This window comes from Cetorhinus maximus, chromosome 29 (genome assembly GCF_964194155.1).
Source record: "Cetorhinus maximus chromosome 29, sCetMax3.hap1.1, whole genome shotgun sequence".
Classification (NCBI taxonomy): Eukaryota; Metazoa; Chordata; class Chondrichthyes; order Lamniformes; family Cetorhinidae; genus Cetorhinus; species Cetorhinus maximus.
Window position 1 is genome coordinate 25,142,038 of NC_135907.1, and position 18,219 is coordinate 25,160,256.

The following is an 18,219-nucleotide window of genomic DNA, read 5'->3' on the forward strand; positions in this document are numbered from 1 at the left end:
TAAAGTGCTTGCTTTGACAATCCATTCACTTGTCCAGATTCCAGGGAAATATTAGCAGTTTTCCACTGTATAATTTCAGGCATACTACATTTTAACTTGGAACTGTAGCAGTATTAGAACTGTGTTATGTTATCCACAGAACAATTGCATAATTTAAACCACACACCTTAAAATGTTTTGTTCGGACAAAATAAAAGTATTTTCAGTAAACTTATTTGTTTTATTTGTAAATTGCTGTTTACAAAACTGAATATAATGACTGCAGGAAGAAAATGGTTTTAGATTCACAGTTCATATTCGCTGAACAGAAACATTTATTTGACATTAGATTCATTATTAGATATGTACATAAGAGAAACTGACTTAAGTAAATTACAGTGAAATCATTAACCATTTGTCAGCATTCTAATCCAGTCAATTGTTTGACTGGCAGGCACCTCAGTGTCAAAACTTGAGTACAATGTTAAAGAACAGTTAATTGGATATCAGTACTTGTAGGTGACAGATTTAATGTGCTTAACCACATTAAACGAAGTTTGTTGTATCCTGCAATTTCTTTGAACAAGCAATATTTCTAGTCTAAAGTCAGGTATTGATTTTTAATGACATTGAAACAGTATTGATCATTGAACAGGCGATTTTTTTTCTATGAGTTACTCATGATGTATTCTTCAATATTGTCCAATACCGTTTGTGCTAAATTCAGAACCTCATGTTCATGCCCTGCCTTGAACTGGTCATTTGGGACATGGGGCTGTGCGTGGTAGTTGGGATACTGGGTCTTCTTGCTGTCTACCCCATGTTCTTTAAGTTTGTTCACTATGTTCTCCAGGTCTGACAGTTTTGTGCTGTATCTTGATACCTGGCTAGCAAGGAAAGAAATGCTATGGTCACTAACCCATTTTCCACTATTTATGTATTCTGCAGCTATTAAAGCTTTTTCCACTGCTTGATGGATTTTAAAATAAAGCCATTCAGTGGCAGTACAGTCTAGACTAGTGCACCTCAGGTCATTGGATGCTGCTTTAAGATCACATTTTGCTTGTCTAAACCATCTTTGAGCTTCTTCTGGATTGGACTGACTTTTCTTTGGGAATGACCAGAATTCATTAGCAGACTGATTTTTTTTCTGCTGTGATTGGCTCTGCTTATGCCTTGATGCTTCACTATTCCATTGGTTAAAAAAAGAAGAAAAATCATCCTCTTTACTAGAAAAGGAGCTTTTGTAAGCTGACGAGCTGCTTCCGTTCTCAGCTTGGATTATATCTAGCTGCTTAACCTTTTCTTGAATGAAGTGACACAGCTTGGTTGTCACTTCAATGTTGTTTGGATTTTTGTCTGGATGCCACTTCAGGTAAAGGCGGCGAATTGCCTTCTGCCTCTCATCCTTTGGGAGATTCCTTATTTCTTTCAGATATTCTTGAATTTCTTTCTTAATGTTGTCAAAAGACTCATATTTCTGGCCGAATGTTTGTTCTTTGTCCTTTGGTATATCTAATACAAGAAGATTCTGGCACACTTCCTCAGGCACTTTTTGTTGAGTGAATTTATAGAGATCAAGATGGTTGGCTACAATGAATGAGTCTGGACCTATTTTTATTTTATATTTTTGCATCCTAATATCTTTGATAAACATGTCTGTGCTCAATCGTTCAATAAAAATGGCATACAGATAGTCATTGGAAGAGGGGCCTTTATAAGCTACATATTCACCAACTCTGAAATTATGCATAATATCCATTTCCAGTGTATGAATCAGTTCTTCAGGAATTGGTTCTCCAGGATTAGGCAGGTCCAGACAAACCTCAATTTTTAAGTTACCAGTGTGGATGCCTTTCCCTTCCAATACCTTCTGGATGTCTTGTGGATTTTCACAGCTGAGCATCAACACCAGGATTAATAGTGAATCTTTGTTTAAGGCATTCTTCAATAGTAAATTAATTTCTGTTGCCAAAGAATGTATTATGACAGTTTTCATGCTGAATGGTACATTATCTCTGTGCTCCAGATAAACCACACCACTCCCCATGTTGTTCATCCTAGTGTACACTTGTTTTTCAACACTGGTATTACTCAGTTGTTTTGACCCTAAACAAAGGATTGTTTCCAGCTTCTCACAGCAAATAATTTGCATTTTGGAAAAGACATTTTCACAGCCACGCTCAATGTCACTCACAGATAACTCTCCGCTGCACTGACCCTTTAACAAACTCACTAACCCAACTCTAAAACTAGAGGACACAAGAAGTTTGTGAAAATCATTTCTGAATGTGCAATTATCTCCATATGGACATATGCGTAGAACTGATTCATTAAGTATTTCCTCTGTTAACTGTGAAAGCATCTTGGGGCGAACTTCTTCTGGTAGAAATTGTAAAAGATTTATCTGCTTGTAAGGATCAGGGTTTAGGTAGCATTCACCCAGATCTAGAAGAAAATTAAACTTTCCTTTTAAAGCCTTGGCATCTCTTCTAGAACCAGTGGTAATCCTGTCATTAAAACATAATGTGTCTGATGCATACAGAAAGCCATCATTTGCTGGGAGATACAATGGCTTTAGCTTTTCAAGTACTCGTTCCTCTACCCTGGATTCCAGAAGTGTAAATAGGTAATAAAGGGTTCGTTTTACAGTCGTCATTTGGTTTTGATTTAAACTAATCATTTTGCTGGAATCTTCATGAAGAGATCTAAGCACTTGGGTGAGGTGGGAAGCTGATGGCTCCAAAGCAACATCCAACTTCTGGAAAAACTCACGGTATGGAGCGAGAAGTGGAGGAAGCCGATATAAATAAGGACGAAACTCAAGATAATTTTGTAAAGAGAACACCACCTGGTTGATTTTTACCAGCTTAGAGTCCTCTTCTACAAGAACAATTGGAAGGTCTGTCAGGGCCTGGACATCAAATGAATGGTTTTGAAGAAAACCATAAGCAGTCTGAAGCACTTTTGATCTGGTTTTTAAAACACTCTGATTTTTGCAGGGTGCTAAACAAATTTTCCTAAGGTTTGCTATGACTACAGTTTCTGGAGGATTATAAATAGCACCAACAGCTTTTAATTTATTTATATTATTTCTTGACTGGCTACACTTAGTTGGTAGTATAGGCATAGAGGTCCAAACCAGTTCTTCATCTTCATCGCGTTGTTTCACCAACGAATCTTTTAAAGCAACAAAATTCCTTCCTTCTGCATAAGGAGAATGCAAGCTACGTAAACTCTCCCGAACTTTGTGCGGATAAATAAATTTAATATTTGCTACTTTTTCATAAAAATTCTTCTGAAGGTTTTCCTCATCTACGTTACACAAGTGTGTGACTAAAGCATCACTTTTCTCAATTAATTCTTTCAAAGGAGCATGCAGTTTTACTTCTTCTGAGACTTGTGATGCAAAAGCAATAAAATCATCTGAAGATACAGAGCACTTCAATCCCAGATCCTTTAGCAATTTGTTCAAATTAGAATCATCAAGTTGGCATCCCATATCTTTAAAAAAATTCTCAGGAACAAAATTTTCTGTAGGAATCATGATTTTAAATAACCGTCCACTGTTTTCATAGAAATAAGAAACCTTTTGAAATATCCCATTCTTAGCTTTGATCAGTTTTACATTTTTGAGGCTAGACACAATTTGTTCTTTCTTCATTTCATAGGCTGTGAGATAACAACAGATTATATTATACAACAGGCGTATGACATCCAGTTTTTGATCATTAAATATTTGTTCAATGTTAGGAAGGATGTAATCCATAAAGAACTGAAAATCATCAATAACTTGAATCCCCAGATCTTCTGACACCTCAGTGTTTATCCTTGTTTTTTTCAAAAATATACACGAGCTGTCTAATTTATACAAATGTGGAAATGTATTGCTGAATTGAGTATTCAGAATGTAAATCACATTGTACATTTCAATACTTTCAAAAGTCTCTTCCATATTTTCAAAAAGTGGGAGTGTTTTCAGCTGTTCCTGATACTTATGTTTATCATCACTTGCTTCCATTCCAGAATGAAGGAACCTTAAAATGGTTTCCATTTCCCACTCACTTAAGTTATTCCAGTTTAATTTTGTCAGACGCAGATGTTGTAGGATTGAGTTTTTATCATCAGTTTTGAGTGAATTAGGTCTAATAAAATTAAACATTACCCTCAACGAAAAGTAATCTGCAGCAATTTTAGCAAGTCCAAGCTTTAGCAGAATTCGTGCTATATTAGTTTGAGTCATTTCACAGATAACACTATTTAATGATCCCAGAGGTGCAAGGAGGTGCTGGTCATCATTATAACTTGAACATAACACAGGTAATATTGCAAGGTCTGAGAATAATAACTTAAGCTTATCAATTGTGTTCTCCTTATCATCATCACACTTCATCTGACTCTCAAAATACTTCCACAATTTCTTCAGCCAATCCATGAATTGCTCATTTTCAGTCCAGTTCAGCCATTGGCGTGGGTCAGTGGAGTTAATCTGAAATTTGTACCCAAGTTTGATTCGGATGAATTGCTCAGCCCTTGAAATTGTGAAGTCTTCTAAAAAGCCAGCTGCAATTAAGAAGTCCTTATATTTCTTGTTGACATCATAGTTTGCAAAACACACCTGGGACTCCGGAAATAAATCATAAAATTTAGAAATATATTTGGGAGAGGCACGTTTAAATTTTCCCAACATGTTATCTTGTGTGACCAATAGAGGTAAACTATTTATACTATTACAATTTCCTTCCTTGACATCGGAGAGACAGTAGTCCAAAAGTGCCACACATCTGGTCCCATCTTTAATCAGGGATTCACTGAGTAGGAAAGGATAGCTGCTCTTTGTTAGCTCTGGGTTGTTAAGTGGATAGATCTGAAGAAACTTTCTGACTGTGCCTGGGTTTAAAACAAAGGCATCCATACAAGCCCTTTCGAGACCTTTCAAAATTTTGGTCATGTAGTCAGATTGCAATACTAAATTCATACCAATGTCTTCTAAAATTTCAATCAGTTTTCCAGTTATGTGAACAGTTACAAAGTGAGGAACTTCAGCTCTCTTTTCTTTAGTCAAACTGGACCATGAAATATTAATGATCTTCTTCTCACAATGAAATTGATTATTTTCATGTCTGACTACAGGAATCAGACAAAGGCACTTCTGACATATGCATCTATAAACTTGATTTATCATTAATTGCCATTCCTGAGGAACTTCTTCAGAAATATGAGGGAAGAACCATAGGTAATGAGGTTCAATATCGTTTCTGCATAATTCCAAACTGTCAAATTTTAGAGGACCGACTTTGCTGCCCGATAAACTTTTCCGAATGTAATCAAGTAAATCTGCATATAAAGGTGCAATCAGGTGTAATTTTAAAAAGTTGTTCCATTTCATCTTTCCGCTTTGTCCATCCTGTTTCCAAAGGTCTCGCCTGGCAAAGTCAACAGCAAAGTTTCCATTGATGTGTACAGGGAGACCAGTCTCTATAGGCAGAGGCAAGAAGCAAAAGACTTTACCTTGAAAACTGTTGCAGTTAATACAAGCTGCAATGGAACTCCGGGGCAAAAGTATTTGACCTAAGTTAGAACAAAAGTTCTGCACTGATTCAGTTACTTCTGCATTTGTGACACCCACCTTATTTGCCAAAATCCATTTGGTTGGATGTTTGATAGAAGATCGAATCTCCATTTCATATATTACTTGATGAGATCCCATTTTGGTAATTACAGTCTTAGAACTTGAACACTTTTGGATATAATGCTTTAAGTGTTCTTGTTCCCTGGTGCTTTCCTGTGACATTTCTACTAATGCAGTAAATATTTCCTGCAATTCACTTGTTTTTTTGTCTATTTTATGAAAACTAATTTTCTTGATATTATTCAAAAACAAAAGGAGACTATCAGAATCTTCTTTCAATACCTCTAGCAATTCTAAAATTACATCCTTAGTGACTGCCTGCTTTGAGATATCTGATTTTTCTGCCATTTCTGCTGTTCTCAATGGCAACCGGAACATGGTACCCAATTCAAGATTGAAGAAAGATGGGAGAAAGGTCGTATAAACATCCTCAAATGTGTTTTTAAACTTCTGGTTGACTATAAACATACCACCTGGAGAATATGGCTTTGCTGTGGCAAGCACAGCCAAATGAGGGTCAAAGATACACAACATACTGTCACCTGACATAAAAGAGGGACAATCTGTCAGATGGTACACTGAATTAAAACCAAGACCATATTTTCCAGTTTTCTCAGGACTGTTGCGCTTGCCACCTTCTCCAAGTTGTTGTATACCTTCGATATCTTTGTCGGTAAACTTCTTGTTATTGTAAACACATAGTGCAGGTCCTTGAAGTGTATTCCATTCCTCGCCAAAGGTCTTTGTGTTGCCATGTTTTCTGGGATCCCAAATAAAATGAATTTCTGTGGCTTCAGCGTCATCTGCATTCTGAATCAACTCCTTTAGTATATCTTTCTTGGATGGATAGGCTTTGATGATATTTTTTAAACGTACTGTTAATTTTTCCTGCTGGCCGAATTCCTGTGCCCATAGGGACATATCTTTGACCTGTAGATTTTTCATGGCTCTGTGTTTTGTTGTCTGAACATGAAAGCGGACAGCTGTTTCTCTAGCTATCTGATTATGGCAGAGATTTACATCATCTCCTACAACAAGCCATGGTGTGTCATTGTATTGTAACGTTTGAGCAGAGTGAAGGATACAGTGCTGATTGGGCAGGAGAACACTCTGCAAGATGTCTTCCTGTTCTGATGCTTCGATGAATCCAGTTGTTACAATTCTAAGACACACAGCAAGATCGCTATCGGAGAGCCTTGATCCATGGTACTTTTCTGACATTCTTTTCAGCACGGAGGCATAATCTTGGAGTTTGAATAGCTCCTTAATCTCTAAGCACTTCCACAATTCCTCACATTCTATATATTCTTTGGGAAGTTCATAAAGGTATGGAACAGCATCAAATGAAACCTTACGAGCAACCAGTGTGACAGGCACAAACTGTCCATGAACTAAAATAAAGGGAAATTCTTGAGCAGCACTGTATATTTCCTTTTTTGATTCTGGATCTCCCTTTAACTGTTTAGTCAAGTAGATGTAACATTCTTTAGTTATTCTTTTCAGATCACTAGTTGCTAGATTATTGCATGTATATGTACATTTCAGTTGTTCTAACACTATCTCAATAGGTGGTTGTCTGTTCAAACCTAGAAAGGAAATAGCTTCTATAGACAGTTTGGTTCCTTTCAGCAGTTCTTTGTCTAAAACCATTTCTGTCATATTCACTAGTGATTGGCATTTGCAACTGTACAAATCTTTTGCTTTTGTCAAAACAAGAGTATTTACAGGACCATTCTTTTCCTGACAATGTGGAAGAAAAGCAGGAAGAAATGGCACATTCTGTAAGTTTTGCTGGTCATCATCACTGAGTTCCTTTAGGTCTTTAAGCAAATCCAAGATATGACGAACTCTTTGATATGCTTTGTTCCTATCAAGTTCCCATATTTGTTTATTTGCCTCTGCTCTTTCAAGTAATTCAGGAAAAACAATTTTGTCCTTTACCATCCCCAGCATTTCTAGCCTTAACAATCTCTCAGGATGGAGAAAATCTTCAGAAGTTCCTACAAGGAACCGTCCATCTTCTTCATCATAAAGACAGGCTATCTTGCCTTCTGGATGTACAAGATTTTTGATATACCGGAGATCTTTCTTTGCACTAGCTGGCATACATGGATTTATCTTCAACATTTCATCAATAGATGAATTCCTCATATCAATTGCATAAATAATAAAATTATTCCTAGTTTTGGGATCTATAACATTTAAGTTCTTAAATACAATTTCTTTGTAAAACAATTCCCAATTATATGTGTTTTGCTCAATGGAATGCCCGCATCCACTGGCAATGAAGCTTTGTTTAACCCACTCTGGCAAGTGAACTGAAATAAAGGGTTTTGAAAGAAATTTGGAAAATTCAGTAACAGCAGACTCTCCAACTCTTTTGTTTTTGAGAATTGGTGAATCCAAAAAACGAGCCTGGTTTATTGGGCACCAGTCTTTTCCGTTGCTGAATGCTTTGACTGTAACACCATTGATACCATGTGCAACTGCTCTGTAGAAATTTTCCACAATTACTCTAAACTGATTATCTACATTTTTCACATTAGGCCAAAACGTGTAATAGTCATAATTTTCAAATTCTCCCTTCTGTGACATTTGCTGCATGAGTGAAATAGATGTGATGTAAGCTGCAGAAACTGCATCTTCCAAAAGGGCTTGATTCCAATCTCCCTTTGGCCCAGAGTTCCAAAGATTCTTCCTGTTTGAGGTGACTGCAAAAGATCCATTAATATGAACAGGAAGACCACATTGAAGAGAAAGAGGTAGAAAACAGAATACCTGTCCCACATGTGCTTCAGTGTTTGGCATCCAATGTCCAGTTTCCTTCTTCTTTTTGAGGGGTATGGCCACACTTCCAAGAGGGGGTGCAAAATAAGCATATGTTGTTTTACTACAAGCAATCTGTAAGGCTTTTGCCATTCCAAAACATGAATGAACCAACCAATATTTTATATGATTAGGATTATCTATAGTTTCTTCTGTAAACTGTATAATAGTTGACATGCTCAAAGTTCTAATTTTTCTAGAGAATTTATTCGTGCTTTCCAATATATTCAGAGCATTTTGTTGCATTTTTTTAATTGGGAAATTATCTGCCATCTCAATTATATTCAGTATTTGTCTTTCCATTTTGAATACAGTAATTATCTGATTTTCATGAGTTGAATGCTCACTGATAAATTTCAGTGAAACTTTTCTCACATTCTTTAGGAATATGACAAGATCTTTTGACATTTGCTTGAAACTATCCACCAAGGACATGATGTGTTTCTGGTTATAATACTTAGTGGAAAGCCCTGATACTGCAGCCTCCTCTGGTGTCCTGAAGGGCAACTTAATGAGAGTTCCTTCATAATAGAAATTTTCTCCAGTGCCAATTTTAAAATTACATCCAAATATTCCATTGTAAGGGTTAAACTGTCCAGGAAATCTTTGAATTAGCTGCTTATGCTCATAAAGATTAAGCTTTATTCCAGGGTTGGTTAAAGAATGGATATGTTTCCTCAGATGAGTAACATTTGGATCAAAAATAAGCAAGTATTTTCCGCTGAGGATTGATGGGACATCAGTAATGTGATAAACAGAATTAAATCCAAGTCCAAATTTACCAATCTTTTCAACTTGGTTTTCCTTGGAACCTGTCCCAATTCTTGTTATATTATGAAAATCATCATCAGTGAAACACTCATTGTTGTATGACCAAAGTGCCGGTCCATGGCATGAGGCCATGCCAGGATCAATAAGGCTTTCAGGTGCATCTTTATTTTGTCTCATGTCCACTAGGAAACTGCAAACTGTTGAACCAGCATCTTCAGCATTTTGAAGCAGCTCTTTGAAGAGATCATATTCTTGATCATATTCTTTCAGAATGTTCTTAATTCTCAGAACAATGGGTTCCACTTGTCCATATTGCTCTATTCCAATTAATTCAGGATGCAGAACTTTGCTACTTAAGGCAGGCACATTCAGCCATTCAACTATTGCCAGACTTACTTCTTTATGAACAACATAAAAGTTTTCATTTTTGTTAATATCCTCCAGTGTTCCCTTGTCTAAATCGCACAAAACAGCCTTGGAACATGGTTTCAAACAAAATCCACCTTGGGTGCCTTTCCATACAGGGACTGGAAGGTCATTATTATATGAAAGATTATTTCTGCGCATCCAATCAAGTATGAAAATGATAGTCTTTAATTCACTTGGGCTACCATAGCCAGAGTTCAATTTAACTGTGCTATCTCTTATGCGATAAAGTATTTGAATGACTTCATCATCACTGTAGCCCGCTTTAACTCCACACTCAGTCAGTAACTCTCCGTACTGGGATATTTCCCGTGGGACTCTCTTTACATAATAGCTGAGATCTAAATTTTCAGGATAAGAGAAAACAATATGTTGAGGGTATGCAAACCCAGTCCCATCCCACACCCATGGCTGTTCTATAGCCAATAAGAGAGCCTTAAATTGATTGAGGTGCTTCTGCATATATTCATAGATATTTTGCAAATCCATTAGGAAGTTGGATTGTGAGTTACTGTTGGTGCATACCTGGTCAATTATGAATAGAAGATTTTCAATCACCTTCTTAGTTGGTGGTAGGTTTAGTAGTCCCAGGATTTTGCTTGCTTTCTCAGTAAACTTGTCAGTAAGTGGCATAACCAGCCCAACAACGTTGGCAAACTTTGAATCTCTTACATTTTCAGGTTTATTAAAATCAGTATTTATTTTTTTGTTTTCTGTCAATATTTTTGAAAGACTGCTACAGGGCACCCAATGTAAAGACAATAATTGTTCCACAATTTGATAAGAACAAATGGCCAAAATCGAGGTTGTATTGCATACTTTAATTAAAGCTTCGGCTTTTTTACAAATATTGCCAATATCACTAGCCTGGCTGTGTTGTCTGTCTATCAATCGTGCTACCTTTAAAAGGTCATCAGGTGAAATACTATCTTCTTTTGATTTTAGCCCAAGCTTTTGCAATGTCAGCAAGATTTTCTCATCCTTACAATAAAGCGGAGGGGGGAAGAAGTGCTGATATTCTGGCTGAAAGAAATGCTGAAAGGTCTCATTGTTTGGATCAAATAAGGTAGATGCTTGCACAACTCTGTCCTTTGATGTCAAAAACCTAAGAGTTTTGCACTTGTCGAATAACTCTGGCTTTTGTTTAAAAAGTATCTCACTATTTTTTAGAATCCAGAGCATCACCTTTTCGATTTGTTCAGGCTCATACTTTTGGGTCTCCACTCCCTTCAACATGAGCAACGCTACATCCGCCGCTGTCAGCAATTTTCCCTTCATCAACATGAGTTTCCTGTCCTTCTCGTCAACACACTTAAGTACAGTTTCTGGTAAAGGCATGTCATCTGGGATCTCAGGGTAAACATCATTACTCAGGGCTCCATGTGTTCCAGCTGTAATAAGCCCTTTATTTGTGGGCCTAAGAGACATCATTTGTTGAAAGATTGGTAACTTGAATAACATATCTATCTCATCAGCATCAAATATGGATGCTTCAGCAAGAAAACTTCTCAATGATCTTCTGTCTTCAATTGACATAGATCCAATCTCTTTTACTACTTGATCACAACCCAGGTTCAAAAACAATTTCAAAACATTATTTGGGTTTGGTACAAACACATACTCAGCTAATTGCTGATGTTTTAGAAATTCATCACTGCTTTGAACTACATTACCTCCAGCTCTTGTGATTATACTGGCAATTGTATCTGGTAACTTGTAACCATTTTGCATTTGAAATATGGTTGTTATATTCTTGGACAAATGTGCTAACTTGAGGCTGTTCATGGAATCCTTTAGAGAGCTGAGTGGTATAAGTGGCAATCCTTCAAATTTATCTAGAGATTTACAATTCTTATTCAGAAAGTCCCAAAATTGTGCAAGCCAGTGTACTGGAGGGTGCTGGGTATTTGTGATGTCCCATGTCACATGACCAAGCTTTTTAGTCCAAATATCTGGTAGAGCTTTTCTAATTTGCTGCTTTACAGCACCAACATCCAAGCAGATGAGATTTGAAAATATTTCTGGAAGAACAGAACAGAGAGAATTTCCATTGCAATGTTTCCAACATCATTAAACTTTAATGCTATACAAGTATTTATAATGTTTATAATGCAAGGCAAACATAGCTAAAGATTTTGCAAGCTATCAAAATTATTTAGTTATAGGTAGCTTTGCTTACTGTAATAGAAATATTTTATATCTCCAGTAGCGTTATATTAATCTAGTATTCTAGTGAGCTTCAAAAGTTGCTAGTTAATCATGCTATCTATGAGGCCAAAAGGATGAATTAAATAACTGAAATATCTTTCAGCCTTTATGTCTTTATGAATCATTGAATTATTGAATGGTTACAGCACAGGAGGTAGCCATTTGGTCTGACATGTCTATGCTGACTCTCGAGAAGAACAAATCTACTAGTCCTACTTCCCAGCCCTGAATTTTTCTCTCTTCAGATGCTTATCCAATTTCCTTCAGTAAGCTATGATTAGACCTGTCTTCACCACACTCTCTAGTAATGCATTCCCGATCTTAACCGCATGCTGAATAAAAAAGGTTTTTTCTCATGTCACTGTTGGTTCTTTTGCCATTCATCTTATATTGCTGATCTCTGGTTCTCAACTTTTCAGCCTATGGGAGCAGTTTCTATCCATTCTGTCCAGACACTCATGATTTTCAGCACCCCTGTCTAAACTTCTCTCAACCTTCTCTTCGCTAAAGAGAACAGCTCCATCTTCACCAATCCATTTTTGTAGCTGAAGTCTCTCATTCCTGGAACCATTCTCATAAATCTTTTCTGTATGCTCTCTAAAGCCTTCACATTCGTCATAAAGTGAGCTGCCCAGAAATGGACACAATAATCCAGTTGTGGCTGAAACATTGTTTTATAAAGGTTCATTAGAACTTCCTTGCTTTTGTATTCTATGCCTCTATTTCACAAAGCCCAGAATCCTGTATGCTTTTTCAACCACTTTCTCAACCTGCTTTGCCACCTTCAACGATTTGTGCACATATACCCCCAGGTCTCTCTGCTCCTGAACCTACCTTAAGAATTGCACCTTTTGGTTTATATTGTCTTTCCTCGTTCTTCCTCCCAAAATGTATCACTTCACGCTTTCCTCCCTATAACTCTCTGCCTCTACTTCTCTTTCCTCTTCAAGTCCTACCTTTTTGGTCAAGCTTTTAGCCATTTGGTCTAATATCTCCTTATGTAGATTTAAGTTTTAAGTTTTGTTCTATAATGCACATGTAATGTGCCATGGGATGCTTCATTATGTTAAAGGCAGTATAGAAATGCAAGCTGTTTTTGTTGCTGTCCCATTCTACCTTCCCCTCACTAAGCTGGGACTTTTTACCCACTCTTGCAACTCTCTGCTTTGTCTTGGTCTCTTATAAGTACTACATCGCCACTCCAGGCCTTCCTTGTCTTTTTAATATTTATTCATGGGATCTGGCCATTACTGGCAAAGCCAGCATTTACCGCCCATCCCTGATTGCCCTCAAGGTGATGATGGTTGGCCACCTTCTTGAACCACTGTACTCCATTTGCTGTAGATCCACCCAAGATATTGTTAGGTATGCAGATCCCCAGGATTTTGATCCAGTAATTATGAAGGAACAGCGATATCTTTCAAAGTCAAGGTGGCGTGTGACTTGGAAGGAACTTGCAGGTGGTGGTGTTGCCATGTGCTTGCTACCCTTGACCTTCCAGACAGTAGTCTTCATGGGATTGGAAGATGCTGTGGAAGAGGCCTTGGCAAGTTACTGCTGGGCATCTTGCATACGGTACACATTGCCACCACTGTACATCAGTGGCAGTGGGAGCGAATGTTTAATGTGGTACATGGGGTGTTAATCAAGTGGGTTACTTTGTTCTGGATGATGTGTAGAGCTTCTTGAGTGTTGCTGGAGCTGCACTCATTCTTGCAAGTAGAGAGTATTCCATCATATTTCTGACCTGTGCCTTGTAGATGGTGGAAAAGCTTTGGGCAATCAGGAGGTGAGATGCTCAACGCAGAATTCCCAACCACTGACCTTCTCTCATAGTGTTTATGTGGAATGTTGGCTTTTATTAAAGGAGGATGGAGTATCAAATTTTGGAAGTCTTGCTACAACTGTTGGTGGAACCATACCTAAAGTACTGCATACAGTTATGATCTCCTTATTTAAGGAGGGACATGTTTGCGCTGAAGGCAGTTCAGAAATGGTTCACAAGGTCGATTCCTGGTTGAAGGGGTTGTCTTATGAGGAAAGGTGAAGCAGGTTGGGTCTATACCCATTGAAGGCATGTGTCCTTCACTGGGTGGGCCAGTAGATATTGCCCATGCCTAAGTTACCCTGAGAGGGTGGTGAAGAGATGGGTTCTGCACCCACAGCATGTGGTACACTGAGACCCACATAACTGTTTTGGGGGCAACCTGGAGGAGCTACACTTAGGCGCAGTGCTGGAACTCCAGGACATGTCAAAGTCAGGGTGATGTGGCACTGATTGATCTGCTGCCCTCTGTGCTCCATGTGCCTGTGCCGCCTTGCTAGGAAGGTTAGACCACGTGGTGCCAAATGTGATGTAAGCAGCATTTGGCCAAGGGGTGGGGTTGGGTTACAGGCCTAGCATCTTTGCGAGTGTTCAGCAGCAGTGGGGTGAGGAGGCACTGGTTGGGGTGGGCTGTCCGCGAATAGAATCCAAGTACAATTAGCACTAATCAATGCTCTTCTCTCCTTTCCAGGAGAAGAATGCACATAATGCCGCCAAGCGGGTGAGGACTGGTGGAGGGCCAGCCCAGGTGGCGATTCTCAGCCGCTTCGAGCAGGAGGCCCTAGATCTGGAGAGGCGCCATGCGCCTAGGTCCACTGGTGTCGGTGAGGCTGGGGTGCCACGGGCAGGTATGTTTGCCCAGCAGTGAGGTCGCCATTGTTCTCCCAACAGCCATGGCAGTGCTGAATGTTCAGTGATTGAAGTTTGCAACATGGCTTGACCATTGCTTATGGAAGGATGAGCGCATGATCTGGGGGACAGGGATGCACATTGACATTGGATCAGTTAACGTGGAGACAATGTTCTTGTTCTTCCTTTCAGCATCAGCGGAGCAGGGCCGGGAAAAGGAACAGCAGGGACCCCTTCACACCTGAGGGCCCTGAGTCTCAGACTCACCAGCGTCACACCATCTCTGCCAGGCAGGCACCAGCTCAGATACTAGCATTTCAGTAGGAATTAGAACATCAGCTAGTGTCCTGGGGCACAACGGTGAGGGCACTTCACAGTCGCTGGAGGAGCTGGCAGAGACAAGAGAGTGCACATGGCGCCAGCAGTTGGAGACTGCAGTGGACCAGGCACATGCTCAGTCAGTGGCTGATGTGCCTCTGGAGTCGTCCGCGACGCAGGAAATGCAGCAGGGTGTGCGAGAGCATCTGGTGGAGATACATAAGGCTATGTTTGGCTTGGTGTCAGTGGTGGAGGAGTCTATGTGAACCATCGCCAATGCAATGAGCCTCATGGCCGAGCGCCAAGCGTCCTCCATGGAGAAAGTAGTGGCTCTCGTGGAGACGCTCCTCCAGGAGACCAATCAGGGCTTCCTGGGGATGTGCTCGGACCAGCAAGCCCTCACATCGGCATTGACCTCAGCTGGTCGGTGCCAGTTTGGGAGATGGTCTGGGCACCAAGTTTCCCAGCTCGGTGCTCAGCCATCCACAGTGAGCAGGGAGCTCCGAAGCGACCGTACGTCGGTACAGCAGCTGCCCGTCGTCTCTGCAGGCCCCTCTCAGGGTGCTCCGGATGACGGCGGCAGCTCCTCCGTCCCTCTGCCAGTGATCGTTGCATCCAATGAGGCTGCGACGACGGGGGAGATGCCAGCTGTGGAACTGGCAGCTCCTCCCAGGCAGCACAGGCTTCATGGGCCAGAGGACAGCTGCCAAGCTCATCGAGGCCAACAGGACAGCAGAGTGAGCAGGCTGTCTCAGATGCCACTCCCAGCAAGGGGGCAGCACCAAGACATAGCACACGAAAACGTAAACATAAGGTACCTTAGGCACACCACGGGTTTATCACTGGTGCTTTTGTATTGGTCCGCAATGAGGTCTTTGAGTTGGTGTGATGTTTAACACCTTTGGTCATTTTGTTTTAAGTTCCTTTTGTTATAATATTAAATTCAGACATGTCATCATGGCTGAGGGTGCCTCTTTTCTTCTGCAAGTGGATGGTTACCAATAATGTTGAGTGATTTGTGGGACATTCAGCTTTATTAACAAGGCCTGTGGCTAATGTTCCTATCCAGGCAGATTTTGCACTCAGGTATCAGAGAATGGAGCTTGCAGCCCAGGCGTCTCCTGAAGGTCCATATGTGGTGTGCTAGCTGAAGGTTCGTTGGATTAAAGCCTCCCAGGTGTCCCTGCCTCCCTGGAGTATGCCCGGGTTAGCGTCTACCCCATCAGCATTTCCCTGTGTGTGCTCATCCTCGGACTCATCGTGTGCAGCCATAGTCACTGTGTCGACATCTTCGTTGTCCACAGCGTTCCCTGCCTTCCAGCGCAAGATTGTGGAGAGCGCAGCATGCAACCACTATCAGCAACACACGATCTGGGGGGTACTGGAGTGCGCCTCCTGAGTGGTACAGGCATCGGAAACACATTTTGAGAAGACCGATGGGCTCTCTCCACCTCAGCCCTTGTGGAAATATGGCTCCTATTATACCGCTGCTCAGCTTCTGTTCTTGGATGGTGGAGAGGGGTCATGAGCCACCTTCTGAGGGGATAGCCCTGGTCACCCGGCAGCCATCCATCCAGCCGAGCTGGAGCACTGAAGAGCCCCGGCACCTGGGAGTGTCTGAGGATGTTGCCGTCATGGGAGTTGCCTGGGTACCTTGCACAGACTTGTAGAATCAGCATCCTGTGATCACACACTATCTGCACGTTCATGGAGTGGAAGCCCTTCCTGTTGACGAAGGCACCGGGCTCACCTGCTGGTGCCTTGATGGCCACATGTGTACCGTCTATTGCACCCTGGACGCAGGGGAAGCCAAAAATTGCTGCGAAGCCTCTGGTTCGCTGTGTCTGGCTTGCCTGGTCCCAACAGTCGTGGATGAAGGTCAATGCACGCCTGGACAGAGCATCTGTAACCTGCTTGACACAAGTGTGGACAGCTGATTGGGAGACACAGCAAAGATCACTCACCGGCCCCTGGAAGGAGCCAGAGGCATAGAAGTTGAGGGCAGCTGTGACCTTTAGAGCCACTGGCATGGAGTGTCCACCCACACAGTTAGCAGAGATCTCAGGCCCAATCATCTGACAGATATAGTTGACTGTCTCCCTTGAGAGACAGAGCCTCCATTGGCACTGCACCTCAGACATATTGAGGTAGCTGCTTCGCCACCTGTATACCCTGGCAGCAGGATAGTGGCATCTTCTGCGGCCCCTTCCGCCTTGGACTACCTCTTGGCCCTGCACCCCTTGTGCCAGCGCCTGTCCTCCAAAAGTTGGCTCCCCTAGAGGCTGAAATGTGCACTCCTGGCCTCCTCCCCCTTCTAGTCCTCCTTTCCTCCTCAGAGGAGGTGCCTCCAGTGGAGAATTCAACTCCTATTCCCAAGCTAAGAGAAGGCTTCCTGAAACCTGTAGACCCAAAAAAAAATTCTTCACTGCAAAGTGCTGACCTGAAGGTTATGAGTCCAGTCCAAGCAGCTGGTATGCATTTTGAAGTATTGCAGATCACATAGGCACGTATCAGTAACCTTAAAAAATCAATATTTGACAGAGCACACTCGCGACCCCACTGAGCCCTCTTATCCCACCCATGGATGAGGTTTATACAAATGTGTCCTACCTGTCTGCCTATTGCACCGACCTGAAGTTCGCACAGGTGCTGAAAAATCGCCGTCAAATCGCACATCGCCCGCCCAACGAAACATCACAATGATGCGTGGTGACGTCGGGACACTCACCCGACATCACCGGGCATCATTTTATGCGTCAGCGTGCGGGTCCCGCCCCCACACGCCAATGGGAAAATTCTGCCCCATGACTCACTATTGCCTGTTTTGTGCTATCACTGAAGATCAATTTCACCCCCAAAGATCCAGTTTCTTCCCATTTTGTCACTGAATCCAGAAAAAACAAAATTCTAAGGCTCCATTGCACTGCCAAAGATCATTTTCCATAATTTTCATAATGAAAACCAAAACAGAAGCAAGTTTCTTACGATCATAAGCAATCTTCTTTAGGTGTTGTTGCAATGTATCACTGAGATCTTCAGGCAGAAAGCGTCTCTCAAGACCTGGAAGTAAAATTCTACATATATATTTTTTAAAAAGTGTTAATTTCACACATTGCTTCTATCTTCTTACTACTATATGTTTAATCACTACAAATATTCTATTTAATCTTTAGTTTTTGTTAAAGCCATAGTGGATATTAAAACAGTTTTACTTCAATAATTCAACACTTGTATTATATATACAGCAAAACTTTCTTAATTGACAGTCACTACTGATACACACTTTCCAGCAAATGTCTCTGGGCGGGGATCAGGAGCAGGAGCCCCAACTGATTTTTTCTCTACATCCTGGGTTGAGAGCACTTTATTGCTGCTGGGGCTCAAA

General features: G+C 40.8%; 1 protein-coding gene across 3 annotated transcripts in view; it reads right to left on the reverse strand.

The window, feature by feature from the left end:
• Nucleotides 1-209: 209 nt before the first annotated feature.
• The window catches only part of sacs2 (sacsin molecular chaperone 2), a 77,053-nt gene continuing 59,043 nt past the window's right edge, over nt 210-18,219 (reverse strand). For all 3 annotated transcript variants that reach the window (XM_078531947.1, XM_078531946.1, XM_078531945.1), the window contains 2 exons: nt 17,820-17,908; nt 210-11,655 (listed from right to left, as the gene is read on the reverse strand). In XM_078531947.1, the coding sequence (XP_078388073.1) occupies nt 647-11,655; nt 17,820-17,908 (11,098 nt within the window). In that variant the 3' untranslated portion in view covers nt 210-646. The remainder of the gene's footprint in view (nt 11,656-17,819; nt 17,909-18,219) is intronic.